This window comes from Entelurus aequoreus, linkage group LG05, assembly GCF_033978785.1.
Source record: "Entelurus aequoreus isolate RoL-2023_Sb linkage group LG05, RoL_Eaeq_v1.1, whole genome shotgun sequence".
NCBI lineage: Eukaryota > Metazoa > Chordata > Actinopteri > Syngnathiformes > Syngnathidae > Entelurus > Entelurus aequoreus.
The window spans coordinates 30,764,680-30,782,701 of record NC_084735.1 but is presented as its reverse complement, the minus strand read 5'-3'; the positions used below and the strand labels follow the sequence as shown (position 1 = coordinate 30,782,701).

General features: G+C 37.9%; 1 protein-coding gene across 4 annotated transcripts; it reads right to left on the bottom strand.

The window, feature by feature from the left end:
• Positions 1 to 280: 280 nt before the first annotated feature.
• LOC133650465 (transmembrane protein 47-like) lies at positions 281 to 16,844 on the bottom strand. Of its 4 annotated transcripts, none has more exons than XM_062047724.1 (4): positions 16,480 to 16,844; positions 6,554 to 6,694; positions 771 to 970; positions 281 to 728 (listed from the first exon to the last, which is right to left on the bottom strand). In XM_062047724.1, the coding sequence occupies exons 1-3, from the start codon at positions 16,694 to 16,696 to the stop codon at positions 789 to 791; spliced, it is 540 nt and encodes a 179-aa protein (XP_061903708.1). In that variant the 5' UTR covers positions 16,697 to 16,844; the 3' UTR covers positions 281 to 728; positions 771 to 788. The 4 variants fall into 4 exon arrangements, with proteins under 4 accessions (XP_061903708.1, XP_061903710.1, XP_061903709.1 ...); XM_062047726.1 differs by having other exon boundaries at positions 281 to 722; XM_062047725.1 differs by having other exon boundaries at positions 281 to 718.
• Positions 16,845 to 18,022: the final 1,178 nt, after the last annotated feature.

Genomic DNA, 18,022 nt, shown 5'->3' with positions numbered 1-18,022 from the left:
CCAGTGAGTTTTCATTCTCGTGTGAAAATCCAAGTGGTCAGTTTTCACAGCTGCAGAGGTTCTGCGAGCAGCTGCTGCAGGGGTGGAAGCTTTCACACCAGGCTGACGACGTGCGACACGAAACATGCAGCCTCGGTAACATAAACACAGCAAATGAAGACAAGACTGTGTACTAGTGAATGACAAATGTGCCAAGAGGTGGGGGCGGCACTCATGCTTTTTTTACATGTAGGTCAAAGGTCAGAGTTGTTGGTTTTTTTTACCCTCAGGTGTCAGGATACAACAATCAAAAACGTCACCTTTTAAAAATTTATTTAAGAACGTCCTTCATGTAGAAACACTTTTTACACATTTACATTATATGAGACCAACTATAAATATCCAGCATATATGAAAGCTCACTTAGTAAATATATGTTAGAGGATAGTGGTGCCATGACGAAACGCTACAGGAATAACACAGCGGTGCCTTTAAATGTTCAGGAGACCGTCCTCTGTTTGTCCGACAATGGACAGCCATGTAGGTCACCATGCGGTGGAAAGGTCCAGCAACTCGTGCTCATTCAGAAAACTCCCTCCGATACCGAGTGAGGTGTTGGGGCAGTAGTGAGAGGGGGCTCTATACAAACAGGCCTGGCCTAGTTTAGGGTCTTCGCTGTCTGACTAAAAATAACCAAGAGAGTTCTATGTACAGTTAGAGTTGTGTGTGTGTGTGTGTGTGTGTGTGTGTGTGTGTGTGTGTGTGTGTGTGTGTGTGTGTGTGTGTGTGTGGAGAGAGAGGCTGCCAGGTCAGTACATGGCGTCCTCGTATATGTCCGTCCGCAAGCAGAAGAGGACTCCTCCGCCCAGCATGAAGATGGTCGCTCCCCAGCCCAGGCCGTAGCCCCAGTTGAACTCGTGATACGTCTGCAGGACCGTCCCGTCGATGAACTTGATGGGGTACAAGACCAAGGCGCAGGCCTGCAGCACAACTGGGTGGACAAAAGACACAAATTAGATACATTTGTAGATTACATAAAATGTACATTCCAATGCCAAAGCATACACAAATTGGATTATTTAAATAAATAACTTTTAAAGATGTTTGTATAAACTTAATGCAAGTATTCCATTTGCACACAGATACAAACTCCAACCATAAATAACAAGTACATTCTTAAATTAACACCTTTCCTAGTGAAGAAACCATGTATAATCCTATTATTTAACTTGTGTGGTCATTGGATGTCATGAAATTTTATCAAAAACAATGACAGAAAAAGGCAGATCTTATATTAATGCTAAATATCGGCGTGATATCAGCAAACAAACAAGTATCGGATTATGTCAGCTTGCAACTCAAAAAACAGTCCTGCAGCGTGTTTACTTGAGTAAAACGGGATAGTAACATCTAAATGTCTTCCAATAAGCACACATAGGATGGTCTTTTCTGGTGATGTCATTTGCAAAAGGTAAACATGGGAGGCTATTGGCTACTACACAACAGCTACGCACACAATAGCGCACAAGCTAGACAAACGTAGTAAGTGTGCTTAGTTTAAAAATATTGCAGCCTAAAACAGCACGTTTGTCAATATAAACTAGTATCAGAAAGTTATAGTTGCCTATTACTTACACATACAAACTCTCCAAGGCACATGCCTATTAGAAAGCATCCAGTAACTAACGTGTCCGCATCATGAGCTTAATGTAATGAATTGTTATGGCCACTCAGTAAGTGTCGCGTAAGAAAAAGAGTACATTAATGGCGCTCGCAAATAATATGGAAGAATCAGCCAAGTAGGCTTCGTACCACAGCAAGTTTTAATTGTGACAAGACCGGACTTTTTGGGAAAAGATGCCATAGCAGATTTATTTCACAGCGGAGGAAAAGACTACCTCTTATTCAGCAGTGCCTCACTAAGTCGTTTAACCCCTTAAACGAATAATTATTTAGCCTAAGCCCCGTTTCAGCCACACTACATCAGCGTTTAAGGTCCCCCTCCTCGGAAATTTTTTTACACGGGTAAGTGCGTCGCGTATTTCTTGAATCTCCGGCTCTTAGCTTTGTATGGACTCATTGATCGTTTACAAACTGTGTTCGGAGAGGAAGTGATGCCAGAAAGACTGTGACCCCACACAGGAAATGACATCAGAAAGAACGCGCCACAGCCAGCTTCATAATTAAGCGGTTTCGTAACTCGGAGCTAACCACTGGAAATATGAAGGCGAGTCATCTAGACATGCCTGTGTTTCTCCTTCTTCTACATGTACAGACGCTTGTGGAAATCACACATAAATACCTTAGGAGAAAGCGATTGCAGCTATTTGGGATACAACACTTCTCAGACAGCAAGAGAACTTTCGAATGTCCAGGTCAGCTGTGATTCTACTTACCGAAAAACGTTGTCCATTTGTCGAAGGAGAGACAACGAGAATGCGAGCTCCCGTGGATGTGATAAAAAAGGTAGCGTGTGCTTTGTATTACCTGGCCGTTGAGTGAAGACTACAAAAAACGGCAAATGCTTTTGGACTGGCAAAGCAGACTGTATCAGTTATTGTCCGCCATGTATGTCGCGGACTCAAAGTCTAGGTCCAGAGTATATAAAGTCACCAAAAAGGAATGGACAATGAAGGTGAAGGCAAAAGAGTGAGGAGTCTCCTGACCAGATATCTAGATCCCTAGATTGATTGTTGTAAAATGTTCTTTATCACATTGTTTACTTTCACGTGTCCATGAAAGATTTGATTAATTTATGATGGCTCAGGTGTGATTCACTACAATAGGGCCCCACAGCACACTGGATTCCAATTAATTGAAATACCACAACACTGGATATTATTCAGATAAGTTAAATTTAAGAACTTGCACACAAAGCAACACTGGAGGTGACTATGACGTGCGCATTTTCCGCGCATGCGTACTAGGTCGCGTTGCGCCGGCTGACGGAGGGGGGGAGGGGGTCTTAAACAACCATTGTGTGTGTGTGGACAAGGATAAGGTTAGGCGGGATTTACCCTGGATAACCTTAGCCGGGGTTATCCAGGGTAGTGTACAAGGGGCCTAATAAGAAAACACACACACAAACACACAACCCCTCCCCCGACCCCCTACGCTCTCCCACTCTGTCTGCTTTTTTCTCTTCAGCTCCTTATTTGCCAATGTAAATGCAAGTGGATTGTACTTCTTTAAATGTTTATTATTGTAGCAATATGGTTGTTAAAGTTACGGATTTTTGTAATTTCCGAGGGCACCAAAGGGACTTTTTTATGTGTGCGTGTGTTAGCAGAGCAACGCATACAGGACAGTTTAGTTTGCCGTTGTTGTTTTTTGACTTGTTAATAAAGAGAACATCGATCCATCACCTCCTTGTTATGTTTGTTTAATATTTAATGTTCAAAGTGCACGGAAATTCACTAAAATGTGGACTTTTGTCGAGGCTGGAACCCAATATTCATAGTTACATTGTTTCTTATGGAGAAATGTGCTTTACTCTACCAACTTTTCGATTAACGCACCCTGTTCAAGAACCAATTAAGCTCGTAAATTGAGGTTCCACTGTACTTAAAAACATGCAGTTACACAACAAAGCATCTCCACTCAAGAACATATTGAGTGAATTCACTTGGATTCAAAGGTGCAACACTCCTTTTCTTCTGCAGATAGTGCCATCAAACCACTCTCCATTTAAGTTACTATAAAAACAACTCATTATTTACTATTTAAAAATGAGAACATTGCAAATGTGCTGGGGTGTAAATGCATATTTTTGAGCAATGGGGAACAAAGAAAAAAAATGCACCCATCTCTTATCTGCATTTGTATACAGACTTGCACCAAAATGATTTTCTTTAGCGTGTGTCTCTACTCCACAAAATTTCATGGTGGTGGTCGAACATATACTGTATTTGCATATCCTGCGCAGTGTTTATATGAGCAGACAGTAAGGACGCTGGACCTCGACACAGAAGGAAGCTTCAATCATCGTGTGAGTCATTTTCCTTCAGTAAAGGCTGTGCGGATCTTGAGGACTTCAGTGCGACTTCTCCCCCCCGCCTTTCCTTCCTCCCATATTGGAGCGGCAGCCCACAAGAATGCGGCCGTGTTGATGGAGCCCAGACCGAGCTGAGGTCATATTTCTGGACAGAAAATAAATACCACACAGGCCTGCTGAGGGGCATTGAACGGGGGTCCAACATGCTCCTGCTCTGCTCTGCTCTTGGAGCAATTACACGCAGGAAAGAATAACAGTGGCTTGCCATGCTTTTCAGTAAATGGCTAGCAGGCAGTGGTGCAGCCATTAAGTCCACTGCACACACTGGGCCTTTCATGCTGCATGTTTTTATAGAGAAAACAAGGACAAAGATTCCTCACAAACCTCCCTAAAAATGACATTCAAAAGTATTCCTTGCATTAAACACATTTCCGCTTGACTTTTGCTACATCCGTGTCACACGCGGCGAACAAATGTCACTGGTTGCTATATATGTCGCAAATTAGATTTTTTTTTACTCCATGGGAAATATGGGAAGTATAAATAATCAGTTCCAGGGTCAAACTGTCACCATCATTACAACAATTTGACATCTTTTCCATTTTTTGCGGACTTGTCCCTTTACTATTGAGCTTATCTTGCATATTTCTAAGAACCAGCGTCCTCTACAGTAGACAATGGATTTTTGTCTACTGTATTTATTTTGTCAGAGTTACAGGAGGACAAAAGCTAGTCAAAGATCATCCCTATGACAGCACATTAGTGTTTTTAATCATATGTCTATCACAAGTTTTTTCAACTGAATTCGCGGCCCACCAGTTGAATAGCCCAAATAATGAAAAAAAGAGGCACTTAAAATAGAACCTTGAGGAACACCACTGATATCACACAAAAAGGTGAACGATAGACTACTGACTGGATTTGAAGTAAACAAGCTACAGCACCTTAGTTACACAAATCACATAACAACAATTTTTTCAACTGCCAAAAGGAAGAAAACTTATAAAGGGGTGCCTTGAGGAACACCTCAGTTATGTAAATCACAAGTTTGTACCCACGTTGCTAGCAAGGTTAAAATGTCAATGCAAGGATTTGCCAAAGTGTTAACAGTGGTCCAAGTTCCTCCTTACAACAGGAGCACTCCAGTGTTTTTAGGAATTTGCGGCAAAAATGTTTGTCTCCAAAGTTTTGAACTGAACTTGCTGACCTTAAGTGACTTAAGTAGTCAAATTTACAATTCAATCAACATATTTTGAAAAAAAAATGGACTTCCATTCAACTAAAATCAAAAGGTATTATATTTGGATACCTTTGTTGCGCATGACCTCGCATTCGGTTGCATACTCAACACCGGCTCAAACACTTTGCGGGAAAACAGGTGTATTTCCTGTCATCAAAGCATGCCATCAAAGCATGCCTGATAGATAGTGCTCAAAAGTAAGGCTCCACTTTTCAAAGTGCCTTACATTGGATTTGCCATATACATGTTACTGACTAGCATTAGCGATTTTACATGGCGATATCAACACTTTCCTATTTGGTAATGGAAACTACAACTAAGATGCACATTATAATCAAACTGTTGGTCTGTAATAAGTATTATAAGACATTAGGTATTATAAGTTTATACTTATTTCTACTTCTTTTCATTCATGACTTGTTGTATCAGTTATTTTTATTTTATATTAAGTGAATGAAAAAAGAATTAAATGAAAAATCTGGAACAAATTGTGACTTCCAAGATGCCTTATTATTTGGGTGTTTCAGAACATCCATGAGTCTTTGAACGCACCATCAGGGTACATTTCAAATTGGAAATATAAAAAATTCTGTTTATTCTAGTGCACGTGTAAGAGCTACTTACACCAAGGACCTACAGTTTTATATGGGTCTTCATTTTATTTTTATTTTTGTATTACTATATCTGAGTTTGTGTACTTTATTGTACTGATAATGCCTGATGTTGATGCTGTCTTACTTTTCTGTTTTTTATGGACCTTGTTGTTTACCATCACCTGCTGAGGACTACAGACGGCAATTAACCTTTGGTTCCAATCTGGCACGTTTACATTGTATATGTTCATTACTGTGCATTGTCCCATGTAACAAATAAAGCAACAGTATCAGTATGGAAAGTGGCACAAGTCAAGTGGCTGTACAGTATGTACAGTAAGTGGTTGGTGTTCCAACTTTAGCTCAAGCCAAATAAGCACAAAGCTACCAGTCTGTTTCTACCAACCTTCACAAACAACAACCTTGTGTTTTAATAACAATATTGAAGTATGGATATTGTTGTCACCATTTCCCCTCTATAATGTGACTTCACTTGTGTTGGTTCTGCTACAAAATTCTGCGGCTGCCTTTTTCTTGGCCCGCGGACCGAGCGGGCCTCTGGGCTGCTCACCACAGAAGAAACGAGCTGCCGCTTCTTTCCTTCGTTTCTTAGGAGCTCTGGAAGGAATAAAAGCCTGTCTGTATGGAAACGCTTGTGGTTCTGGTGAGGGCGTGCTTGCCGCCTCTCGGTTTCTCCATAATCAGAGGAGAAAAGAATGTGACAGGCAGGAAGTAGAGCAGACTGACCTGCAGTGAAGAGGAACACGGCCACCGTGCGGTAGTGCTTTCTCTGCGTGCCGTGGCACAGCGAAATGAGCCCCACCAGAAAGGCCACCAGGGTCGCCACGGCGCCAACCACCAGCAGCACCAAGGTGGCAATCTGCCAGTCTGCAGGACGACACATAAATAACATTAGTTCATCAAAGCACGACCTGCACCACATCATGGAGATGACTTCATAAAAAAAGTCTCATTTCTTTTTGGATGTGGAATTGCATATTACATAATGCTGACTCCTTGTGGTTTGTGGCCGCTGAAGTCATTTTACAGTCAACACTTTCACCTCATAAATGTCTGCCATCTCCAAAGTTGAACACAGGCCGTTGGTGGACTCCCACATTGTTCTCTATGCATATGCAGTTTTTCCATAAAATATCATGCTGATTTAGGGCTAAAACTAAAGCCTTTATTAACGTGACAGTCAATGCATTAAGTGTAATGAAATTAAAATGAAGTAGAACTCCTAATGAAGAAGGAACAGCAGGGTATAGTAGGGCTGTGAATCTTTAGGCACCTCAAGATTAATTTCATTATCGATTCTCGATTCAAAACAATTGTCGATTCAAAATCAATTATTTTTAATAACATTGGGTGCCAGTCCTATGATTCCTCCAAAAATAGATGAACAGCTCTTATAATTTTCTATGTTATGTATAGGGCTGCAACTAACGATTAATTTGATAATCGATTAATCTGTCGATTATTACTTCGATTAATCGATTAATGATCGGATAAAAGAGACAAACTACATTTATATCCTTTCCAGTATTTTATTGAAAAAAACAGCATACTGGCACCATACTTATTTTGATTATTGTTTCTCAGCTGTTTGTACATGTTGCAGTTTATAAATAAAGGTTTATAAAAAAAATTAAAAATAAAGAAAAATAAATTAAAAAAAATAATTGCCTCTGCGCATGCGCATAGCATAGATCCAACGAATCGATGACTAAATTAATCGCCAACTATTTTTATAATCGATTAGTTGTTGCAGCCCTAATTATGTATAAGAAAACTGGTTTTGTTGAATAAAATTCTATCCAAATATTTAATATATATATATTAGTGTTGTAACGATACCAATATTTTGGTACCATTATCGGTACTAAAATTATTTCGGTACTTTTCTAAATAAAGGGGACCACAAAAAAATTGCATTATTGGCTTTATTTTAACAAAAAATCTTAGGGTACATTAAACATATGTTTATTTTTGCAGTTAAGTCCTTAAATAAAATAGTGAACATACCAGACAACTTGTCTTTTAGTAGTAAGTAAACAAACAAAGGCTCCTAATTTGTCTGCTGACGTATGCAGTAACATATTGTGTCATTTTCCATTCTATTATTTTGTCAACATTATTAAGGACAAGTGGTAGACAATTAATTATTAATCTACTTATTCATTTACTGTTAATATCTGCTTACTTTCTCTTTTAACAGGTTATATCTACACTTCAGTTAAAATGTAATAATCACTTATTCTTCTGCTGTTTGATACTTTACATTAGTTTTGGATGATACCACAAATTTGGGTATCAATCCGATACCAAGTAGTTACAGGATCATACATTGGTCATATTCAAAGTCCTCATGTGTCCAGGGATGTATTTCCTGAGTTTATAAACATAATATAATTTTTTTTTAAATGAAAGAAGATGTTGTGATACCAAAAAATATCGACGTAATCATAGTAGCATCGACTAGATACATGCCTGTACTTATTGTGCGGGCAAAAATAATGGCAATAATATTGTGCATCAGTAATAATTTGTAGATCAATATATCATTGAGCAAAATTTGTTATCGGCCCAGACCTAACAATGGTTGCTGAAATGTGAGGGGTAAACTGCACATGCTGTTTAGATGTATGCAGTATGAACACAAATAAGGGGACAGACATGCACCTGGGGATAGGTTGAGTGGCAACACCAAATTGGCCCTATTGTGAAAATGTGAGTGTGAATGTTGTCCATCTGCTTTGGCCCGGTTGGGAGAGCGTGCAGCAACCTGAGGGTTCCTGGTTTGATCCCCGGCTTCAACCATCCTAGTCACGTCCGTTGTGTCCTTGGGCAAGACATTTCACCCTTGCTCCTGATGGGTCGTGGTTAGGGCCTTGCATGGCAGCTCCCGCCATCAGTGTGTGAATGTGTGTGTGAATGGGGATACCTTGAAGGTATAAAAGCACTATACAAGTAAAACCCATTTACCATTTACCCTGCGATGAGGTGGCGACTTGTCCAGGGTGTACCCCGCCTTCCGCCCGGGATAGGCTCCAGCACCCCTCGAAAGGGACAAGCGGTAGAAAATGCATGGATGGACAACACTTAATCAGTAAATTAATCAATAATATGATATATTGAGCCAGAACTAGAGATGTCCGATAATGGCTTTTTTGCCGATATCCGATATTCCGATATTGTCCAACTCTTATATACCGATTCCGATATCAACCGATACCGATATATATATATATAGTTGTGGAATTAACACATTATTATGCCTAATTTTGTTGTGATGCCCCGCTGGATGCATTAAACAAAGTAACAAGGTTTTCCAAAATAAGAGAACAACTTCAACTCAAGTTATGGAAAAAAGTGCCAACATGGCACTGCCATATTTATTATTGAAGTCACAAAGTGCATTATTTTTTTCAACATGCCTCAAAACAGCATCTTGGAATTAGGGACATGCTCTCCCTGAGATAATCTTGATACCCACTACAACTATGGGAAATACTATACTTTGACTTTCACAAAGTGCATTTTTTTTTTTTTTTTTTTTTCCAAACATGCCTCAAAACAACAGCCACAAAAACAATGAAGGCACACAGCTTCAGTCCAGAATATACTAGAGTAATAAAGTAAACAATAACATAGTCCTCCTTTAGTAGACTGCCTGGCATACTGTATAACAGGAAATTATAAACTGGGCTCAATCTGCCCTGCTCTAACGTATTTGTATAAGTAACACAAATGTGCTGCAAGCTAGTGGTGAGTGGTTGAAGTGGCTTAGCAGTCAGCCAGAGCTTCTGAAATGCTGCGTTGAGACAGGGCACCTCCGTTCACTGCAAGCTGCTTTCGGTGTTTGCTTTTCATCCATCTTCCGCTTGTATTCATCGTGTATCTCCTTATGAATCTTGAAGAGGTGGGAGATCAAATTGCTCGTATTAAAGGAAGACGTCTTGGTTCTTCCTCGCATAACCAACTTTTTGCAGTCATTGCAAATTGCCAGTTTTTTATCCGTCAGACACACGTTAAAATATTCCCAAACCATAGACATGGTGTCGTTAGTTAGTCACCGAGCGAGCTCGCTTGTTAGCCACGGCTACAGCACCGGCAACAACACACTCTTGTTGTTGTTATGCGCCGTTCGCGGCGGTTTGATGAGGTCATCAAGCGTCGCCAGTAAACATCTCATGCTGCATTCGTCAACTCTTGTGTTGTGTGTGGGAGAGGGGAGAGGGGAGAGAGGAGGGGCTGCTGACTGGAAGACGCAACTGCTCTGTACTGCTCCCTACGTCCGTGTTTTACCGGATATGTACCGCTCCGTACAGCGGCGTTTTAAAAAGTCATGAATTTTACTTTTTGAAACCGATACCGATAATTTCCGATATTACATTTTAAAGCATTTATCGGCCGATATTATCGGACATCTCTAGCCAGAACAAAACACTGTGTGAACAGAATTTAAGGAAAGTGGCTTCTCTGTTCCAGGCTAAATCAACTGGTGTAGTTTAATGAGGAAGAACTTGATCTTATCCCCATCAAACACCTCTGGAATGTTTTAATACAATGACCTTTGACCTCACAAATGTTCTCCAATCCCCCTTTTTAATTTCATTTTCACTTCCTTGGTCTATAAAGTGCACTTTAATTTACATAAGAAATGATGATTCTCGTTTGGATAGCTCGCTTTCCTTCTTTCCTGCCTGCTTTGTATTGTGGTTACCCCCCACACTTGTCATTGTCAGGAGAAAGGAGACGCTCTAAAGACACATTTGCATTGGATGAGCTGAACAACAGTGAGCTTCATATGTCACGAGGCAGGGAGAAAGGAATCCCTGATAACACAGCATTTGAATAATAAGGCTTATCCTTCAGGAGGTATTCTTGCTTGCAGCTTTAGCACATCATGTGATTTGAATTTTGATCCACACCCTCTCACCAGCAGCTAATATTTCTAAGGTCATAATAATACAACATCAATGACGTGCATTCTATTCTTTTGTGTCTGCCAGAGAGGAAACAGAGTTCTAAAAAGGAATGAAATGTGGGGACTTTTATTTTTTTGCCTTTACGAGTGGGGCTTGCACATACTGTATGCTGCTGCCTTTTGGTCAACTCTGACCCCAACCCGACACTGTTGTTTTAATGAGATCTGCAGACACTCAAAAGCAACAAACCTACCTCCCATTCAGTCCCACACATTCCACTACATGAGAGCGTGGGCCAAAGCCTTGTTTCCTCTACATTCTTTGTGGCTAGTGTGTGTGTGCGTGCGCATGCAAACATCTTGCAGATTAAACCCACTCTGGTCCATTATAAATCTGTAAATTACTAAATTACCTTCCTGCATGCTAAAAAAAAGTGGTCGTTGTAAAGTAACGCACTTGACCATATGACACGTAGCAGAATGTAAACAAAGTAGTCATGTGACCTTTCAACCTGCTGGGCTCACACCTTGCAGCAAATGTGCACGTGTCAGCTCTTGTGTGTGTGGGACGGGATGGGGGGTTCAAACACAGAAGGGATGCCTTTCCCTCCCAATAGACAATAAAACCTAATATTTATATTGTTGCTCACATGATTGTTGGTTCTTCGTCACTACATACAGTAGATCATCATTGATGCTTTTCACACTCATGTCCTGTCTTACACCTCATTGCTAATGTGCGTCAAGCCTACAATAACAAAAGACACACTAAAAGGACTAACACGTTATATTGAGAAAACTAATATTTCTCATCATGCGGGGACTGTAATGATAATTTAAGGCTCTCTCGCTTAATGGTGTGATATTAAGAGCATTTTAGCATCCTAAAACAAGAAGCCCATACAGAAGCCTTCTGTTGACATATCAGGATTAATTGCCTGATAAACATGTGAAATTGATGTAAACATGTATTTTTTGTTATACTGACATAATTTATATGTACTCTTAATCTAAAAATGTGAAACTAAATATATTTTACTGTGATATTATTACACATTTGGAATATTGACATAATTGGGATGTTCTCTTTTATTTTAAAAAACGTTTTCTTAATGTATGGTAATATTTGATTACCTAGGGTATTGTATTGTATTAATTCATATTTAATTATTTTATATCCAACCCAAAAAGCACAACTTTGAGTATGTAATATTAAAAAAACAATTTATCAAGAAAATCATTAAAATACTCAAAATTTTTTCGTTTTTAGAAATATTGACATTGTTTTGTTTTCTTATAGGGGTAGGGATGGCACGTAGCTTGTAAAAACTAAAGAGAAAAAACATTTAAAACAATAGTATTCCGGTATTTAGGTATTATTCATACTGATATCACACACACACACACACACACACACACACACACACACACACACACACACACACACACACACACACACACACACACACACACACACACACACACACACACACACACACACACACACACACACACACACACACACACACACACACACACACACACACACACACACACACACACACACATATATATGTTTATATGTATGTACATGTAGGGATGATGTTTGATAAGAAATTATCGAGTTCGAGCCTATTATCGAATCCTCTTATCGAACCGATTCCTTATCGATTCTCTTATCGATTCTCTTATCGAGTCCAGATAGGTTGTTGTATATGGAAAAAACACACAATATTTGGTTTAACAAAAGCTCACTTTTATTGTATAAGAAAAAAATAAAATCTAATAAATAAATAAATATTGACTGTTACCCCCCTAAAAAAATAAAATAAAATAAATAAATATTGACTGTTGTAACCCAAAGTACTGTATATTAAGTGGGATTTTAAAAAAAAACAAATATATACATTAACCCAAAAACAACCTGTCTCTTTGATCACTATAGGTGTATAAATAATAATAGAGTGTTAAATAAAATCAGTCCCTTGGGCACACAACTTAAAATAATACAGCTCTCCAAAAAGTGCACTTCTGCTGCTATTTGACATAACTGTTTGCTATGATGCTTTGAAATTTTTGCACTTTATTTCTTTATTGAAAGAAAATTCTATGAAGAGAAAAGTTGTTTGCAAATGTGGTTACAATGCTAAAAAATTAAAAGTTAAAGCTAAAAAAAGAAATACACTTTATTGAGTTAAAATCTTTCTTTATAGGGGAAAAGATGTGATGTTATGAGCTAGGGAAAATAACAACTACACTACCCAGCATGCAACGGGATTGACGAGCATGCGCGCAGCCCCGAAAAGTGTTGCATGTCACCACCGGCAGCTGAGAATGAGGTTATGAGCACGCTGTGAAAGTAAACGTCAAGAAATCAGCCAACACGCCTTGTCTGCATTATTTATAATTAGACAGACAACACATAAGTGTGATTTTGTTTTGTTTACAAGGAAAGAAAAACAAAAGTTAAAAAAGGGAGATGTCATATATATGTACTATGTGCTGCGGTTGCTTTAAGTTGCGACAGCTGCCGTGAAGGAGGTGCGTTGCTAGCCTGGTTGCTATGTTTCCGGTTGGTCGTAAAAGTGTTCGTCATGTGTTTGTACCCTGCTCAAATCTCTCAGTAAAGTTATTCATTGGATTATACCTTTTGTTTTGAACTTTATTACACCTTGGAGCGCGTTCTATTGTTTTTCCTGCTTTCCCTATCTGCGCCTAATGACAGAGCTACGTGACGTCCCGTCACGGGACGGGATTCGTTCCGAGGGATTCGAATAAAGAACCAACTCTTTTTCTTTACTATAGTGGTCTCGATAACGGGTACCGGTTCTCAAAAGGGGATGCGAGTCCGAGGACTCTGTTCTTTTCTTATCGAACAACCGGGAAAACCGGTTTCGAGTATCATCCCTATGTACATGTATGTGTGTATGATAATGTATGTATTGGGGTTGTACAGTATACCGGAACTAGTATAGTATTCCGGTACTAATGAATCAAAAACGGTACTATACTCTGTTTGAAAATTACCGGTTCACCATATATTTTTTTTTTTTACAGGCATGACGGCGCGTCGTCACGTCGTGACATTGCTGGTTTTAGGAGCATGTTCAGCAGCGCACAATCACGGAGTACTTACAAGCAGACACAGTGTGTAGACAGAAAAGGGAGAATGGGCGCATTTTGTCTTAAAAACTGACGATAAAGGTGAAGCTATAACACTGAAACGCCCTCAGGAAGAGATGCTTTAAGACATGGCTAGCTAGCTAGCGGCTAAAGTCCAGCTGCAGTCGGCAGTGTTTTAGCTACTTCTAAATCACTAATTCTCGCCTCCATGGGGACAAATAAAGTATGTTTCTTACAAGTATCATCCCTGCAGGACAAGGAATAGCTAAGCATGCTTCACTACACACCGTAGGAGGATACGATAGCTCACCGGCGTCACAATGTAAACAAACATGGGTGGATCTACACATGACATCCACTGTAATGATACCAAGTACAAGAGCGTATCTAGTCGATACTACTATGATAACATCAATATGTTTTATCGTCAGAAAATGTTTTTTCTTATAAATTCATATTATATTCATAAACTCAGAAAATACGTCCTTGGACACATGAGAACTTAAATTATGACCAATGTATGACCCTGTAACTACTTGGCATCAGATTGATACCTAAATGTGTGGTATCATCCAAAACTAATGTAAAGTATCTAACAACATAAGAATAAGTGATTATTACATTTTAACAGAAGTGTAGATAGAACACGTTGAAACGGAAAATAACCAGATATTAACAGTAAATGAACAAGTAGATTAATAATCAATGTTTACAGCTTGTCCTTTATAATTTTGACAAAACAATAGAATGAGAAATGACACAATATGTTACTGCATACGTCAGCAGACAAATTAGGAGCCTTTGTTTGCTTACTTACTACTAAAAGACAAGTTGTCTAGTATGTTCACTATTTCATTTAAGGACTAAATTGCAATAAGAAACTTATGTTTAATGTACCGTAAGATGTTTTTGTAAAATAGACAGCCCTAGTATTATATATATATATATATATATATATATATATATATATATATATATATATATATATATATATATATATATATGTATATATATATATATATATATATATATATATATATATATATATATATATATATATATATATATATATATATATATATATATATATATATATATATATATATATGTATGTATATATATATATATATATATATATATATATATATATATATATATATATATATATATATATATATATATATATATATATACACATACCCAGTACAGCCCTGCGATGAGGTGGCGACTTGTCCAGGGTGTACCCCGCCTTCCGCCCGATTGTAGCTGAGATAGGCTCCAGCGCCCCCCGCGACCCCGAAGGGAATAAGCGGTAGAAAATGGATGGATGGATATACCCAGAATATATATAACCTTATATTTATATATGTATGTATATACATATGTATGTATATATGTTTATTAGTATGTATGTACATGTATGATATATATATATATATATATATATATATATATATATATATATATATATATATATATATATATATATATATATATTAAGTTAAAGTTAAAGTACCAATGATTGTCCCACACACACTAGGTGTGGCGAAATTACTCTGCATTTGACCCATCACCCTTGATCACCCCCTGGGAGGTGAGGGGAGCAGTGAGCAGCAGCGGTGGCCACGCCGGGAATCACTTTTGGTGATTTAACCCCCAATTCCAACCCTTGATGCTGAGTGCCAAACAGGGAGGACACTCTAACACTAAAACCTTATATGTATATATTTTATATCCAACCCTTAAAAAACACATTTGAGAATGCAATATAAATCAGCATTAAAAATAATATAAATCATTAAAATAGTGTTATTCAAAATAAACACAATAGTGTTTAGTAGTAATAGTAATTAGGTATGATTACATACCTATACATACATACACATACACACACACACATACATATATACAACCTTGTATTTATATATTTTATACCCAACCCTTAAAAAACACATTTAAGAATGTAATATAAATCAGCATTAAAAATAAAACCATTAAAAATCAAAATCAAAATAAATGGAAATAATTTGTGGTTTTAGAAACATGATTTATGTTTTATTATGGGGATGGAACTTCAACTGTTAAAACAAAGTGAAAAATAATGCAATATTACAGTGATGAGGTTTCTTTAAGTTATGGCTAAGAAACTACAATATAAGCTATAAAAGGAAATAAAAAATATTTGGGATTTTTTTTAATAGAAATAAATATAATTATTTAATATGGGAAGACAAAAAAAAAAAAAGGAACTTATATATTTTTTAAGGTATATATGTTGAAGCCCCCGCGACCCCGAAAGGGACAAGCGGTATAAAATGGATGGATGGATAGATGTTGAAGTACTACATTTGGTGCCGTCTTATGTGTGCTGGTATGTCAACAACAAACATTAAAATCCTTGAATTAGGCAATACCAACATAACTTTGATGAATTATTCCAGTAACAGACCTAATGTATATATAGAATGTATGTGTATTTATTTCTAAAGTAATATTTACATATTTAGGATGCTTTGAAAGTGAAAAAAAATAATCTGCAAAGTACACCGCAGGAGTCACATACGAAGGGGAAATGATAGAAGAGTAGGCAAAAGAATAATAGTGAAATATTTCTGACCGGAAGTGAGGGTGGAGAAGCAGCTCCACGAAGAGTCCTCTTCAGGCTGCCTGGCCTCGGACTGAGAGCATGACTCCCACAAAGACAGAGAAAAGTGGTCGGCGGTAACCCAGGCTGGACTGAGCAGAGCCACCAAGTCCAGACACAAAGCCAAGAAGACGCACAGCAGAGCGATGAGCTTGAAGGGTCGCAGCACGTACACGTCGTCCACGGACATGATTGCCTCCTCACACACCGCCGTGGACCGTCACTAGTGGGAAATGAACTGAAGCTGGACCTGTCTGTGTGTGAAAGCGAATTCTACCATGCCATCACTTGACATACACTGGCCGCTTTTTAGTGAGTCCCACGCGCTGAAGGCTGAACTCAAGACATCCGGTATGTGTTTGTTTACAAATTAAGAGCATTATAAAAGCTACACAACTATTTTTAAATCTCGGTTAAACCTAATATTAGAACACATTGTGAACCATAGAGTGATGCACTCTTTTAAATCATCCAGTATGAATATGTTATTATATTCCAAAAACTATTTATCCACTTACTCTTTTATTTTGAAAAAAGTTAAAGGGATGTTCGGAATAAGCACGCGCTAAAACGGCAAAGTCAGGCAACTCATAATAACAAAGTGACGAAAATAGATACACACGTTTAAAAATATGTAGTTTATCCGATTAAATTGCATTATATGATGGCCTTAAATGATTAGACGTTTCATCTGCATTTATATCATTAGCATGGGCACAGAGTCCGTTGGAGAGTTGGAAATAGTTGCTGTTGGTGCAATGCGCTGAAACTCCAGCAGATGGCAGTGTTCCATCGTCACTTCTCTGTCATCAAGCATACTCATAAAATACTACAGGATGTTTTCTTGCTGTTTTGTAGTCATTGTGTGAAAGACACAAAACAGTGGTATTTTATGAGTATAACAGACTTCTATTTTGTTAGATTATAACTGCAGGTCAATTGTATTTTTTTCTAGGGTATTACTGATATGTTATATTTACAATATAACCTAAATCCCATGTATTATGATTATTATGATATACAGCTTGTTTGACATTATTTACACATTTTTGTCCATCTTGGTAAATAGCTACTAGACCACATGTGTCCGACTCAAATGTGGCCCACCACTTCATTTTATGTGGCCCGCGAAAGCCTGGAAATAATATGCATTAATAAAGTTATTTATATTTTCTTACTACATATATTTGTTCTTTCCATTTTGACATAAAAAAATACATGTAGTGCATATAATTGTACTTGTTTAAAACTTTAATATTATCTAATAATGCAACAAAATAATATATTATCATATTTTGCAAAATATGTGTTTTGCTCAAATAAAGATACATTCCTAAATAGCTGCTTGACTTATGATTTCAAAACAAGTTATCCATAAATTTACCATAAAATAGACTTTGGCCCCGTTTTTCCATTTACAGTAATACAGTATGAAAACAACAACCGTGGATTTCACAGTAAAAACCGGCAGCTCAGTTGCCGGAATTTACTGTAAAAACTAAAGTGGTACCCATTT

Coding starts and splice junctions, on each gene's coding strand:
- LOC133650465 (XM_062047723.1), bottom strand. CDS start 16,696: ATGTCCGTGGACGACGTGTACGTGCTGCGACCCTTCAAGCTCATCGCT. Junction 6,695..16,479: donor CTTCTCCACCCTCACTTCCG/GTCAGAAATATT, acceptor GTCGTCCTGCAG/ACTGGCAGATTGCCACCTTG. Junction 971..6,553: donor CGTGTTCCTCTTCACTGCAG/GTCAGTCTGCTC, acceptor TTGTCCACCCAG/TTGTGCTGCAGGCCTGCGCC.